This window comes from Myotis davidii, unplaced genomic scaffold (assembly GCF_000327345.1).
Source record: "Myotis davidii unplaced genomic scaffold, ASM32734v1 scaffold2621, whole genome shotgun sequence".
NCBI classification, from domain to species: Eukaryota; Metazoa; Chordata; class Mammalia; order Chiroptera; family Vespertilionidae; genus Myotis; species Myotis davidii.
The window spans coordinates 33,305-46,332 of record NW_006291205.1 but is presented as its reverse complement, the minus strand read 5'-3'; the positions used below and the strand labels follow the sequence as shown (position 1 = coordinate 46,332).

The window sequence follows — 13,028 nt, the reverse complement described above, 5'->3', positions numbered from 1 at the left end:
ATGACAATTAAAATACAGAGTGACAGGGCCACCATAGGGGATCGGAGAAGGTGCTGAGGAAGCACAGAGAACCACTTAGCCTAGCTCTGAGGGGAGGTCAGGGATGGCTTTCTTGGGAGCCTGTAACCTCGATTTCTGATAAACAACTTACAAAGGGGAAAGGGGGCATAAAAACTTGTCAGGGGGTAGATTTGCAGCAAATCTGTATACTATTCTACCACGAAATTAAAGTGATTGAGCAGTTTATAGAAATATTCACAAACACAATCTCATTCGATCTTACTGTGTGTCAGGATTGGTGATGGGGGCTCTGAGGTACTTAGGTGACTAATACAGAGCCCTAGGCTTCTAGCTGCTCACAGTTGAGCTGGGACTATGATTACACTCATATACAAGTCTATAGGAGAAGTTCTAGTAAAAAAAAAACGCAAAATATGTAGGTGTTTCCAAAGATACCTATGGTCTATCTGGAGAAATCTCAGAAGGCTTCTTGGAGGAGGTAGCATTTAGACTGAATCTGAAAGAAAGGGAAGAACATGAGCAAAGAGAGGAAGACAGCAATCTAGCCAGAGGGACCAGCTTGAGCAAAGGCCTGGGTGCAGGATTCTCTCTGCCAACCTGTCTCAGTTGGTTCCTGGCAGAAAGGCCTGGAAAAGCCCCTTTGTTCCTCTGGGGTCAGAAGAGGGGGCTGCCAGAGCCAAGCTCTTGATTTGCAACCCAGTGTCCTAACCTCTATAGTTTGGGGAATTGTTGAGCCAGCCAGGGTCTTTATGCGTGTGCCTGGATTATGATGGTTGGGTGCTGGGGGTTAATGGTACAATTATTATACACAGTGTGCTTTCCCTCCTGGGAACCAGATCAAAGAGAATCATGGTGTCTTCATTTGTGCCACTGGGTGGAGGGGGCATGATGAACGGGGTACCAAAAGCCCCCATAGGCATCCTCTGCTCAGGCCCAGGAGACAAGAACTGGCCCCTCCCAGGCAAGTTTGCTGACAGCGACTCCGGGGGTTTCTCCTCCTCTTTCCAAGGTGCTTCCAGAACTCAGAGTGGCTGTTCTCAAATCAACACATTCTCCGGGTGCGCTACCCCGAATTCGGAGTGTCCGAAGACTGCTTGTACCTTAATATCTATGCCCCAGCCCGTGCCGACACTGGCTCCAAGTTCCCGGTAAGGCTGTCTGCCGTGCTGGGGGCAAGTCCTTGGGCTGGGACCCTGGCAGTGTGCCTGGGGGTCTGGAATCAGCCCCAGCCTCCTATTGGGTAAAATGGAAATGTAATCATTGGCAGGTCAGTAACTTCCTTCAAAAGTCATTTGAACGACGGATTCACTTTATTTCCTTTTCGCTTCTTTGTTGGCAGTGACTTGACTTTTGATTTTGATATTGTGTTGTGTTTCCCCCTCTGTTGAGTATTTAACGGCCTGTAAACAGTCAGAGAAGGCACTGCTTAAAAGGACCTTGATTATTTTTGTGTTTGCTTGTTTGCTTGAAAAATCCTTCCGTTAAAGAAAATAATTGCCTTCACCAATTTTTCTGTTTGCAATGAAGTCAGTCAGGTAATAACGCGGAGCATGCCACTTAAGAATGTGAAGGATCCCTGTTTAAGTGAGTACAAAAGGTGCAGTCTAACTTTTTACCACACCCTCCCATCATCTTTTCTCCCCGACGTCAGTGCAATGAGAGACTTGCTGTGTTGCACTATACCAGCAACATCTATTGATTGCTGACGTGTGCTAGGCACAGTACATTAGCTCATCGAGCCCCCCACAGTAACCCGAAGGGCCAAGATTATTGAACCCATTCTACAGATGACGAAGATGAGGCACGGGGGGAGAGAGCGTCAGCGCCTTGCTCCATACTCTACCTCAGTCAGTGGCAGATTCTTGTGTCCAAGCTAATGCTTTGCCAGTTCTCCTTTTTCCTCAGTGGCTTCCCTCTCTCTTCCTGCCCCAAGGGTGGCCGTCCCTAATAGGACCTTTAAAATGGAGAATGTGGAAGGCATTTATTATTATTATGTATAAATAGTGGTAATAGCATTTGAATGATGATTTATGTTCCCCAGTCCCAGTTTTTCTAATCAACATAGTAAAGTCTCCACACTTCTCTTCCCTTTTTTTCCTCTCTTCTCTTTGCAGGTAGACAAAAGCCTTAGATTAAAAAGCTTAAGCTGCTTTTGCTTCCATACATGGCTTACAACGATTTCCATCTTCCTGTGGGTCACAAGTTCAATATTTAGTTAATACTTTCGGAGCACTTGGAATGTGCCAACATTGTCCTAGGAACCTCAGATGCAGAATCTTGTTTAATCCTCATAATAGCCTCATAACTGAAATATTTTGATGCTTCACATCCTACAGATGAGGAAAATGAGGTTCAGAGAGGCTAAGTAATCTGCCTAAGGCCACACAGCTGGTCAGTGCCAGAGCTCAGACTTAAACTCAGGCACTTGGATGCTGGAGCCCACCTGCTTAACCCTGAGCCTTCTTCTAAATACAAAACCTCTGATGCTCGTTAGAAAGGAAAATGAGACATTTGCATTTTCATAGGGAAAGGAAGACCCAGCATTCACAGGGCGGGGGTCGGAATGCTCGACAGGCTGACCGGAAAGTTCCTCTCCCCTCCTTAGGTCATGGTGTGGCTTCCGGGGGGTGCCTTCCAGACTGGCTCAGCCTCCATCTTCGATGGGTCCGCCCTCGCCGCCTACGAGGATGTGCTGGTTGTGACTACCCAGTACCGGCTAGGAATGTTTGGCTTCTTCAAGTGAGTACCCCCAAATGACTGACACCCCTGGTCCCCAGGGGGCAGCTGTGCAGCAGCCATAGGGGATTCAGTGCCCAGCATCCTAAGGACATTGAACAAATTTGGACCAGATTATTAGGTAATTTTAGCAACTATGACAGATAACCCCCCACGTATTAGTGGCTTAGAGAAATAAACATTTTTTCTCACTTCAGTAAAATCTAATTGAGGGTTCCTAACTGACAGACATCCTTCCACAGCATCAATCAGGGACCCAGGCTCCTTCCACCTGTGGCTCTGCATCTGGCCAGCAGATGGAGAAAGAGGTTAGAGGAGGGTGTGAGGGCCAGCTTTCTGGGTCAGCCTGGAGGTGGCGATCATCACTGTTGTTTACACACCATTGGCAGAACTCAGTCACATGGCCATGCCCAAAACAAGGGAGACGGGGCAACGTAGCCCGGGAAGTCAAGGACACAGAGTGTGTGAGCCATTAGTCGTCTCTGACGTAGGGCCCCTTCTCAAGGCTCCTCAAATGCTCATCTGAGAATAGTCACTCCATTGCATTGTCTTCCCATCCCATTAACTGTCCACCCATCCTGGGAAGCATGCGCTCTGCATGAGCTGCATGCAGCATGGGGCCATGGCCAGGACCATGGACTCTGGGGTCAGACTCATTGGGTTTGAATCCCAAATCTGCAGCATTTTAGGTCCCGGGCAAGGGATTTGCTCTCTCTCGTCCTGATTCCCTGTCTGTGAGAAGGAGCTGATGTATCCAGCAGCACCCTTAGGGTTTTCTTGCAGATTTCATTGAAGGGAAGTGGCAGGAACTATGGCCTGAGAGAAATGCAGCCACTACCCAAACTACTTCCCAGCAGAGAGGGGCCTCAGGTGGTGGGTTAAACATGCTTGTCTCTCGGTATCCCACCCCCAGCCCCTGGCTGGTGCCTCCGACTGATTGTACACATAGAGGTCAGCCTTTTGGGAAAAAGTGAGGATAAAACCCAGAGGGGCAGAGGGAGAAAGACCAGCACCACCTGCCTCACAGGTTTGGAGGATTATGGGAGCATCAGCCGTAAAGCCTTTAGGACAGTGTCATGCACTGTGCTGCCGCCACTGTTATTGTTGTTATTATTCACTTAGTCATTCACGGGAACCTCTGTGCCCAGGCAGGTCTCGCTCCCTGGTGCAGACCAACTCTCAGGAGCAGGACTCTTCTGGAATCCATGGATTCAGAGGAGCCTGTGCATACCCTGAAATTGCATCTGCATTGTTTGTGCATTTTTCTGGGGTGTGTAACTCTCCTCAGATTCTCAAACCAAAACCCCAGCAGAGGGAGAGAGCCAAGCCTGGTGTTCCCCACTGCCCCAGGCCTGATTCTCAGCCCTTTCCCGGAGGGAGGGATGATGCCCTGACACCTGTCCACAGCCTTGGCCGCCAGCTCCCCGGGCTTGGGGAGGTAGACAGTGGCCCACTCAGGATGCTCATTCCGCCTCTTGCTCCCAGCACAGGGGACAAGCACGCACCAGGGAACTGGGCCTTCATGGACCAGCTGGCTGCCCTGACCTGGGTCCAGGAGAACATCGAGTTCTTTGGTGGGGACCCACACTCTGTGACCATCTTTGGCGAGTCGGCAGGAGCCATAAGTGTGTCCAGCCTTGTGAGTTCTCTTCGGTGGGGGAGGTTACAAAAAAGAGGATGATGAACCACGTACATCTGATTGGTGCTTCATGTTGAACAAATGCTTTCAGACACACGGTCTCCCTGGAGCCTCACACCATGAGTCAAGGGCTCTGTCTTGTTTTAAGGACGAGAGCTGTCGTCAGAGAGTTTACATGAATCACCCAAGATCACATAGTGAGTGACAGTTTGAGGAAAATGCATTTATATGTGTACAGTTGAAGGCCTGGCATCCAGTTATCAGGACTGGTCATCATTGAATAGAGAAGCCCAGCTAAAAGCGTCAAATAGCAAAGGATGCATGTAAACATTTTATTTTCACTTAAAACATAAAAGGTACCCTCCTTCGCCAGTAGTTTGGTGAGGGGTCTTACTTTCCAGAGTCAGTCTGCTGACTGGAGGTCCAGTAAGGCTCTCCTGCATAAGCCCCCGACAGGATCCATTGCCCTTACATTGGGGGCTCAGTGTCCTTATGGTGAGCAGCGACTTCAAGATGCTGCGAAGTGCCCTAACCGGTGTGGCTCAGTGGATAGAGCGTCAGCCTGAGGACTCAAGGGTCCCAGGCTCGATTCCTGTCAAGGGCATGTACCTTGGTTTCAGGCACATCCCCAGTAGGGAGTGTGCAGGAGGCAGCTGATCAATGTTTCTCCCTCATCGATGTTTCTAACTCTATCCCTCTCCCTTCCTCTTTGTAAAAAAATCAATAAAATATATTTAAAAAAATAGATGCTGCGAAGAAATCTGTGGATGCAGCCCTCTTATTAAGCAAGCACTGTGCAAAGCCTTCTGTATTCATCACTTCTCCTGCTCCTCAAGACAAGTTTGACGTGGGCTCAGTTTTTTTATTTAATGTATTTTTCATTGATTTTAGAGAGGAAGGGAGAGGGAGAGATAGAAACATCAATGATGACAGAGAATCATTGATCGGCTGCCTCCTGCAAGCCCCCTACTGGGGATTAAGCCCGCAACCCCGGCATGTGCCCTTGACCAGAATCGAACCCGGGACCCTTCAGTCTGCAGGCCGCCGCTCTATCCGCTGAGCCAAACCAGTTGGGGCCAGTGGGCTCAGATTTTACTGCAGTTTTATAAGAGAGTGAATGGATGCTTAGAAATATTCAGCAACTTGCCTGAGGTTGCCCCATCGGGAAGACAAGGGTCTAGCACCCACACACCAGAATGCTCACCGTCAAAGTTCACGAGGAACATGGGGCTCAGAGAGGTTATTTAACTTGCCCAAACCTTCGCAACTTAGTCCTCAAACCCCCAAACCAGGACTTTTCCTTCTCTAAGGTTAGCTCTCTAGAGCAGGCTTCCTGGGAAGTTTTTCTTACAGAAGGGGTGGGTGGTGTGTGTGATGGGCGGGAAGCCCCTGGGTAACCTTTGCGGTGTCTCCTGTGTTCTCTCTCTCAGATCCTGTCCCCGCTGGCCCAGGACTTATTCCACAAAGCCATCATGGAGAGCGGGGTGGCCATCCTCCCCTACCTGAAGGCCCCGGAGGAAAAGCGGAATGAGGATGTAGGTAGATGCGCGCACCTCTCCGGCTTCCTCTCCTTGGTCAGGTGTCGGCAGACCATGTGCTTGGCCTGACTGACCGTGACCGGAGAATCTGACGCTGGCTTGAGGTGAAATGTGTTGCTCCATGGAAGGCCTTGTTCCGTAGGAAATGGGTCCAGCTGCACAGTGCAATGCTGCTGGTGTGCATGTGTGTGCGTGTGTGTGCATGTGTGTGCATGTGTGTGTGTGTGTGTGTGTGTGTGTGTCAGTTCTCACATTGTATGCACCAATCTTTGCTGTGAGATTCTGATGTTGTTGCCAGCTCAGTAGGAAATAACACTGACTTATTAATATTGTCTGGCAGGAGATTGGGAAGGGGAGGGGAGGTGTATGTCCCAGATGTTCATCATCTGTCATCTCGTCTTTGCATTCTGCCGGTCAGTAAGCACCTGGAGATCGAGGCCCCTGTCTCTTCCATGTCCTAGCATAATGTCTGGTGTATGTTAGGCAACCCTATACGTTTACTCGAGGAATGAGTTCACGAATGAGCTGATTCATTGAATGAATATTAATGAAACAATGGGCTACGGAGCCATCTCCTGGGTATCATTCGTGTTAGTGGTGCATTTCCTTAAACACCTTATAGAAGGTAACAACATACACCGAGAGCAAAAACAGAGTCATAATATTGCAAAAACACGGCCACTGCAGACGGAAAATTGGGTTTGGTGACGTGATATATCCGGCTGGTGTCCATGTGTGCAGTGTGGTGTGTATGCATTCATCCACCACACACATAGTGAGTGCCCAGTGCTTCCCCGCTCTATGTTGGGACCTGTGGGTTTATAAGTGGAGAAGGCATAGACTATACTCATTTTTATGGTAAGGATTTCAAGCCTGCAACCCATGGGTATGTTTGGAGGTGGTCCTCAAATGCTTACGATATATGTTTGTGCATTTTCCCAGGGGGAGGGTCTGGGGCTTTCATTGGATTCTCAGAGCATCTGTGATCCCAGAAGACTAAGGGCCACTACTTTTAGGGGGCACATTCTACACGCGTGGAATGTTCAGTGAGAGGGCAAGAAGGTGTTTAGCAAAGGGCTAGTAGTTTGGGGCCCTTGGAGTGACAGGAGATCGGAGGAGGAGGGGAATCGTAGGGACTGCCGTGTCTGAAAGGACATCTGAGAGAAGGTGGGACTTGGGTCTTAAAGAGTGAGACAGGAAAAAAGGACATCAGGGCATTCCAGGCTGGGGGTGGGGGTGAGGGTGAGGGTGAGGCTGGAGCAGAGCTGACCAGCTGAGACTCCGAGCTGGACACAGGCCTCAACAGACCTTGCAGAGCTGCTCCTCTCCCTTGGGGGGCTCCTGACTCCATGAGGCACCCCAGAGTGGGGCTTCTGGGCTCTGTGGGGCCTAGTGCCAATGGAGCCAACGTCACAGGTCTGTGACATCACAGATCCCACCATGACACCAGGAATCCTGACTCTATTCCATGGCCACAGACTGACAGGTCCTCACTCCCAGCTCCTGCACTTGCTAAAGATGACAAGGAGGGTCAGGCGAGAGGGTCAGGATGACCCGGGGCCAGCCTGCCCTCACTATGTCCATTCCATGAGAATGGGGAGGGCCAGCAGGCTGGACGTCGTATAGGAAGGACGGGCCTGGGACTGGATGAGGACTGTTTCCACGTTTCATTTTCCCAGAGGCTGTCCGTACTGTGCTCTAACCTGTTCCTTCTCTGCCACCAGTTGCAGATGATTGCAAATATCTGCGGCTGCAGAGCGGACAACTCCGAGGCCCTGCTGCGATGCCTGAGGGCAAAGTCCTCCCAGGAGCTGCTGGGCATCGGCCAGGTGAAGGGCCTGGGGCAGGGCTGCCCTTTGAATGGAATGGTGGACAGACCTGACCACTCTTATTTATTTTGACTAGGGACTTGGAAGGATATGGGGGCTGGGGATTCGTGGTAATGGCTGTAAAAACGTGGACTTGTGGGTCATTTTAAAAATATATACGTTTATTGATTTCTGAGAGGAAGGAAGAGATAGAAACGTCAATGATGAGAGAGAATCATTGATTGGCTGCCTCCTGCACGCCATCTAGTGGGGATCAAGCCCGCGACCTGGGCACGTGCCCTGCCTGGGAATTGAACTGTGACCTCCTGGTTCCTAGGTCGACGCCCAACCCCTGAGCCACACCAGCTGAGCTGCAGGGTTTATTTTTTAAAAGTTGGCTGGATTGTACTCCCAGAGCTTGCATTCAGTAGGGAATTTGCATTTCTAACAAGTTCGCAGGTAACACTGATGCTGCTGGGAGCCAGGCTTTGAGAACCACTGGGCTAGGCTACCGTTTCTCTTAAGTGGATGCTATTATTACCCTTTATTTGCAGATGAGGAAACTAAGGCACAGAGAAGCTGACCCCCTTGACCAGGCAGCCGGATGTATGGGGATGGACCAAGACTGGCTTCATTTCCCTTTCCTACCACATTTTGCTAGAGTGGGTGGGCTCAGGGTGGGTTGGTTTGGGGCCAGCAGATTTTACAAGCAGAGACAGCTTCCGCCCTTTCTCATTTCAGGTCGCCAAGTCTTTCACGCGAATGGTTGATGGTTTTTTCTTTCCTGACGAGCCTCTAGAACTGCTGATCAAAAAAACATTCCGCTCCGTTCCTTCTATCATCGGGGTCAATAACCACGAGTGTGGCTTCCTGCTGCCCATGGTAAGAATCCCGACTCTGCCTCCTGCCGCTCCCTCCACAGAGGGGCCGGGGTTTGCTCCCACAGCCGGTCGCTCCCACGGACGGCACACCCGTGGTGAGGGGTGGAACCCATCCGCCCGAGCACAGAGCGGCCGTCCTTCCTCTCTCTGGAGGATGGTAACTGGGGGTTGGGGTCAGCCAAGGCTGGTGTCCGCCCTGTTCCTCATAGGTTTACGGTGAACGGAACAACTCTGTGTAAAACACTAAGAGACAATGGGATCCGTTTGAGCTCTGTTCAAAACACCACAAATGCTCGTTTCAAAGAAGCATAGTTTCTACTTCGAAGGTATTGAAATCCATGACACCTTCCCGTCCTGGCATTTGGATGTCCAAGAATGCTCCCTAAGCTGGTGCACCGGTGCAAGCTGCAAAATAGACTCCTTTCATTCATCCCACAAGAATGAACTGAGCATGTACTGTGTGCTCTGAGCTCTGATAAAACCCGAGCAGGCAACAGTGAACAAATCATATGGATTCAGGTTTCCGCACGCCTCCATGACCTCCTGGTTCATAGGTCAGTGCTCAACCACTGAGCCACACCAGCCAGGCACCAATTCCCTCTTCTCTGAGGACATCAGTCCAATTGGATTAGGGCCCAGAGAACATCCTCATTTTAACTTCATCACCTCTTTCAAAACCCTGTCTTCTCACATAGACACATTATGAGGTCCTGGGGTTAGGGCTTCCACATAGGAATCTGTGGGAGACACACACACAGCCCATAACGTGGCCTTGCCACAGGGCAGCCACCGGGGTCCCACAAGACGACAGGTGTAACGGAATGGCTGTCTTTTATCAAATGAGAGGAGAAGCTGTCGCTTAACCGATGCACGGGAGCTACTTCTCCACGTGGCCCCCGGGGGCTGGAAGGGTCACGGCTTTTCCCAGCCTCCCCCCCGGGAAGGCGGGCGCCGGCACCCCACAGAGACCAGCTTCCCTTCCGAGGACCTGAGGTGCTCACAGGCGCCCCACTTCTCTCCACAGAAGGAGTTTCCTGAGATCCTCAGAGGCTCCAACAAGTCCCTCGCCCTGCAGCTGCTGCACACAATCCTGGTAAGGACGTTCCGGATTCCGAAAACCCACCTGGGACCGGGGACCCTATTGGCTGCATGCCCGCCAGGCTGTGGGCTGGGTTCTAGCAATCCTGGGGGCCATTAGTCAACCATTCGCTCATTCCCTCCCTGCACACAGATGCGCCGGGCAGGAGGATGGAGAGGCGGACTCCTTTCCTTCCCTGCTCCCTTTCGTCCTTAAGCATCTATTCAGTGTGTGCTCTCTGCCAGGCTCGTTTCACCCACTTATTCGTTGATCAGGTGTTAAGTGAGAGTGCAGGTGCCCCACCTCCCCTAACACTGGGGTGCCATGATGCACAGGTGTGTCTCTGTGCTTACGGAAGCTGTGGGCTTTGGGGATGGACAAACCTGATAGGACACTTCTGTGCATCGCTGCACCAATCAGGGCAGAAGGATGCCCAGGGCTCCGTGGTGTCCGTGGTGTCCGTTGGGGGAGCAGTTGGCTCACTCAGGGGAGGGATTTGGAGTTGGAGTTAGGTTTGTCTGGCAAATGGAGGAGCCAGGCTGAGAGGAACGGGTGGAACCGAGAGAACCAGGGAGGGGCAGATCCGTGTGTAGAGGTCAGCAGAAGGCATATAAAGTTCCATCCCAGGAGCTGGGAACAGAAGAGCGACATGATCCAATGTCCATTTGATAAAGGGTCTGGTGTCTGCAGCGTGGTCCAGGCTGGAGGCAGGGATGCCGCAGGTGCTAAGGCTCAGACAGGATGTTGGAGGAGTCTTGGCTGCCTGCTGATGACAGCTGGGACTAAAGTGTGAGCGAGAGCCCGGAGGCAGCGCTGGTACCAGGGGCATGGGATCAGTGTAGTTCAAAGGGCCTTTTGCTGAGAAGGGTCCTACACATGGTTGGATGTTCTGTTGTCACCATCTTGAAATTCTTGTCATTGTGGAACCATTTTTTCACTTGGCATTGAGCATTTTCACTTGGCACTGGATCCCACAAGTGGCGTAGCCAGCTCTGCCCAGGGGTGGCTGTTTCTGAAACATTTCAGAGAGGTGTGTGTACTGTGACTGAGAGCCTGGGATTTAGATGCGAATGGTCTTGTGAAAGAATCCTGGTTCCACCAGTTTGGGGCCAACCACTTTACCTCTCCAAGCCTTAGTCCCCCCATCTGTGAAATGGGACTGGTTTTGCTCATTTGCACCACAGGCTCGCTGTGTGGATTCCATGGGGCGGTGCGTGTAGAGCGCTCAGAACATGCCTGCACAGGCGGGTGCCCCACGCGTGGGCTGTTGTCGCTGACCTGGACCTCCTGTGGCTGATCTTTTGCAGCACATCCCCAGCCAGCATTTACACTTCGTGGTGGATGAGTATTTCCACGGCGAGCAGTCCATTTTTGAAATACGAAATAATTTCCTGGACTTGCTTGGAGATGTGTTCTTTGTGGTCCCTGGGCTGATCACGGCTCGATGTCACAGAGGTGAGTCCCCGAGCCACCCCCCGGCGGGGCCACAGTACAGCATGGATCCTGCTGCCTGCGGACCGGCCCCCTGCTCAGCCCTCTGTTCCCTCACTGAGAGGGACCTCTCAGGGGTGTCGGGGGTATAGCCCTGAGGGCCAACTTGTGTAGTTCCCCTGCCTTTCAGAGTTCAGGAATGCTGATCAGTTCTGTTTGTGTTCCTTTCGCTTCTTCAGGGAGGTGGAGAACACTCCCACCTCCCCATAATTTTCCGGGGCCCAACTTCCAGGTTACTTTCTGTTTGGAAGTGTCTTCTCAAATGTCTTAGCATAAGGAGGGCTGGAGCATTCAGAAAGAGAAGATTACTTGTGAGGACACACACCCACTCTTCCCTCCCTCTCCCTTCCTTCCTTCTTCCTTCCTTCCCTCCTTCCCCCTTCCTTCCTCTCTTCCTTCTGTTCTCCTTTCCTTTCCTATAAGAGACTCACTTTAAAACTAAAGATACAAATAGGTTGCAAGTGAAAGGATGGAAAAAGGTATTCTATGCAAGCAGTAACCAAAACAGAGCGGGCATGGCTATCTTAATGTCAGACAAAAGAGGCTTTAGGATGACATTGGTATAGAGAATTGTTACAGACTAAGAGAGACAGGAGAGCACATCATAGAAAGATAGAAGAGTGAGTTCATCCAGAAGCTATAACAATTATCAATCCATAGGCATCTTGCCACAGAGCCCCCAAATATATAAAGCAATAGCTGACAGAGTTGAAGGGAGAAATAGTTGTGCATCCATAGTTGGAGACTTCAACCCCACTTTTCATAATAGCTGGAAACGCTCTACAAAACACAGGCAATTTCCCTAGTGATTAGTGATGTTGGTGCTTTAGTGGGAGACTTTATAAGCATGATCGCCCTTATCCAGTAGAGGAAAACAGAAAGATGATTCAGAGAAAGAGGGGGAAGTTGGAGCGCAAAGGCCTTTCGTAGAGAGGTGAAGGAATGTGGGGTGCAGGGGGCATCTTGGAAGCAGGAATAGCTTTGTTCTGTTTGTCATAGGCCATGGACCCAGGTCAATGAGAGGAAGTCAGGGGGAAGTAGACCTTGGGTCCGTGTGAAGGACTTTTTGTGAAAACTAGAACCCTTGCCCGGGCAGCCTGCCCTGGACGGGCATCGAGCTCTTTGTCACCAGGGCTGCGAGGGCCTCTGAAGCAGGAACCGCTAGTCTCCGGGAAGGAAGAGGGAAGGTAGCTTGTTCAGGTTGCCTCTTGTATGGGGGCGGCCCCCACCCATAGGTTTGGGAATCTGGGACGAGTTGGGTGGGGATGCAGCGCCAGCTCTGCTCCCCCTGCAGGGGCGCTGCCACGGCCACTCTCTCTCTCCATCGCTGTCTCTCTCCATCGCTGCAGACGCGGGCGCACCTGTGTACTTCTATGAGTTTCAGCACCGGCCTCACTGCTTCAAGGACAGCAAGCCGGCTTTCGTCAAGGCCGACCACACGGATGAAATCCGCTTTGTTTTCGGAGGTGCCTTCCTGAAGGGGGATGTCGTCATGTTCGGTAAGGAACCCGCCTGGTTTGGGGGTCAGGGGGAGGAGCTCTCCTGGTCTTGCAGGAACATGGGGATGGGGGGGTGAGGTGGGAGAAGACAGGACTCCCCACCCCAACATGATGCAAGCGCTGGAGGACTAGTTTTTTTAAAAAATATATATTTTATTGATTTTTTACAGAGAGGAAGGGAGAGAGATAGTTAGAAACATCGATGAGAGAGAAACATCGATCAGCTGCCTCCTGCACATCTCCTACTGGGAATGTGCCCGCAACCCAGGTACATGCCCTTGACCGGAATCGAACCTGGGACCTTTCAGTCCGCAGGCTGACGCTCTACACTGAGCCA

The 13,028-nt window shown here is 51.3% G+C and overlaps 1 protein-coding gene across 5 annotated transcripts in view; it reads left to right on the top strand.

Moving 5' to 3' along the window:
* CES5A (carboxylesterase 5A) overlaps positions 1-13,028 on the top strand; it is a 163,067-nt gene that overhangs the window by 147,231 nt on the left and 2,808 nt on the right. For all 5 annotated transcript variants that reach the window (XM_015564351.1, XM_006764340.2, XM_006764339.2 and 2 more), the window contains 9 exons: positions 1,031-1,169; positions 2,627-2,760; positions 4,243-4,396; positions 5,827-5,931; positions 7,659-7,763; positions 8,484-8,624; positions 9,648-9,716; positions 11,009-11,156; positions 12,542-12,691. In XM_015564351.1, coding sequence (XP_015419837.1) covers positions 1,031-1,169; positions 2,627-2,760; positions 4,243-4,396; positions 5,827-5,931; positions 7,659-7,763; positions 8,484-8,624; positions 9,648-9,716; positions 11,009-11,156; positions 12,542-12,691 — 1,145 coding nt within the window. The remainder of the gene's footprint in view (positions 1-1,030; positions 1,170-2,626; positions 2,761-4,242; positions 4,397-5,826; positions 5,932-7,658; positions 7,764-8,483; positions 8,625-9,647; positions 9,717-11,008; positions 11,157-12,541; positions 12,692-13,028) is intronic.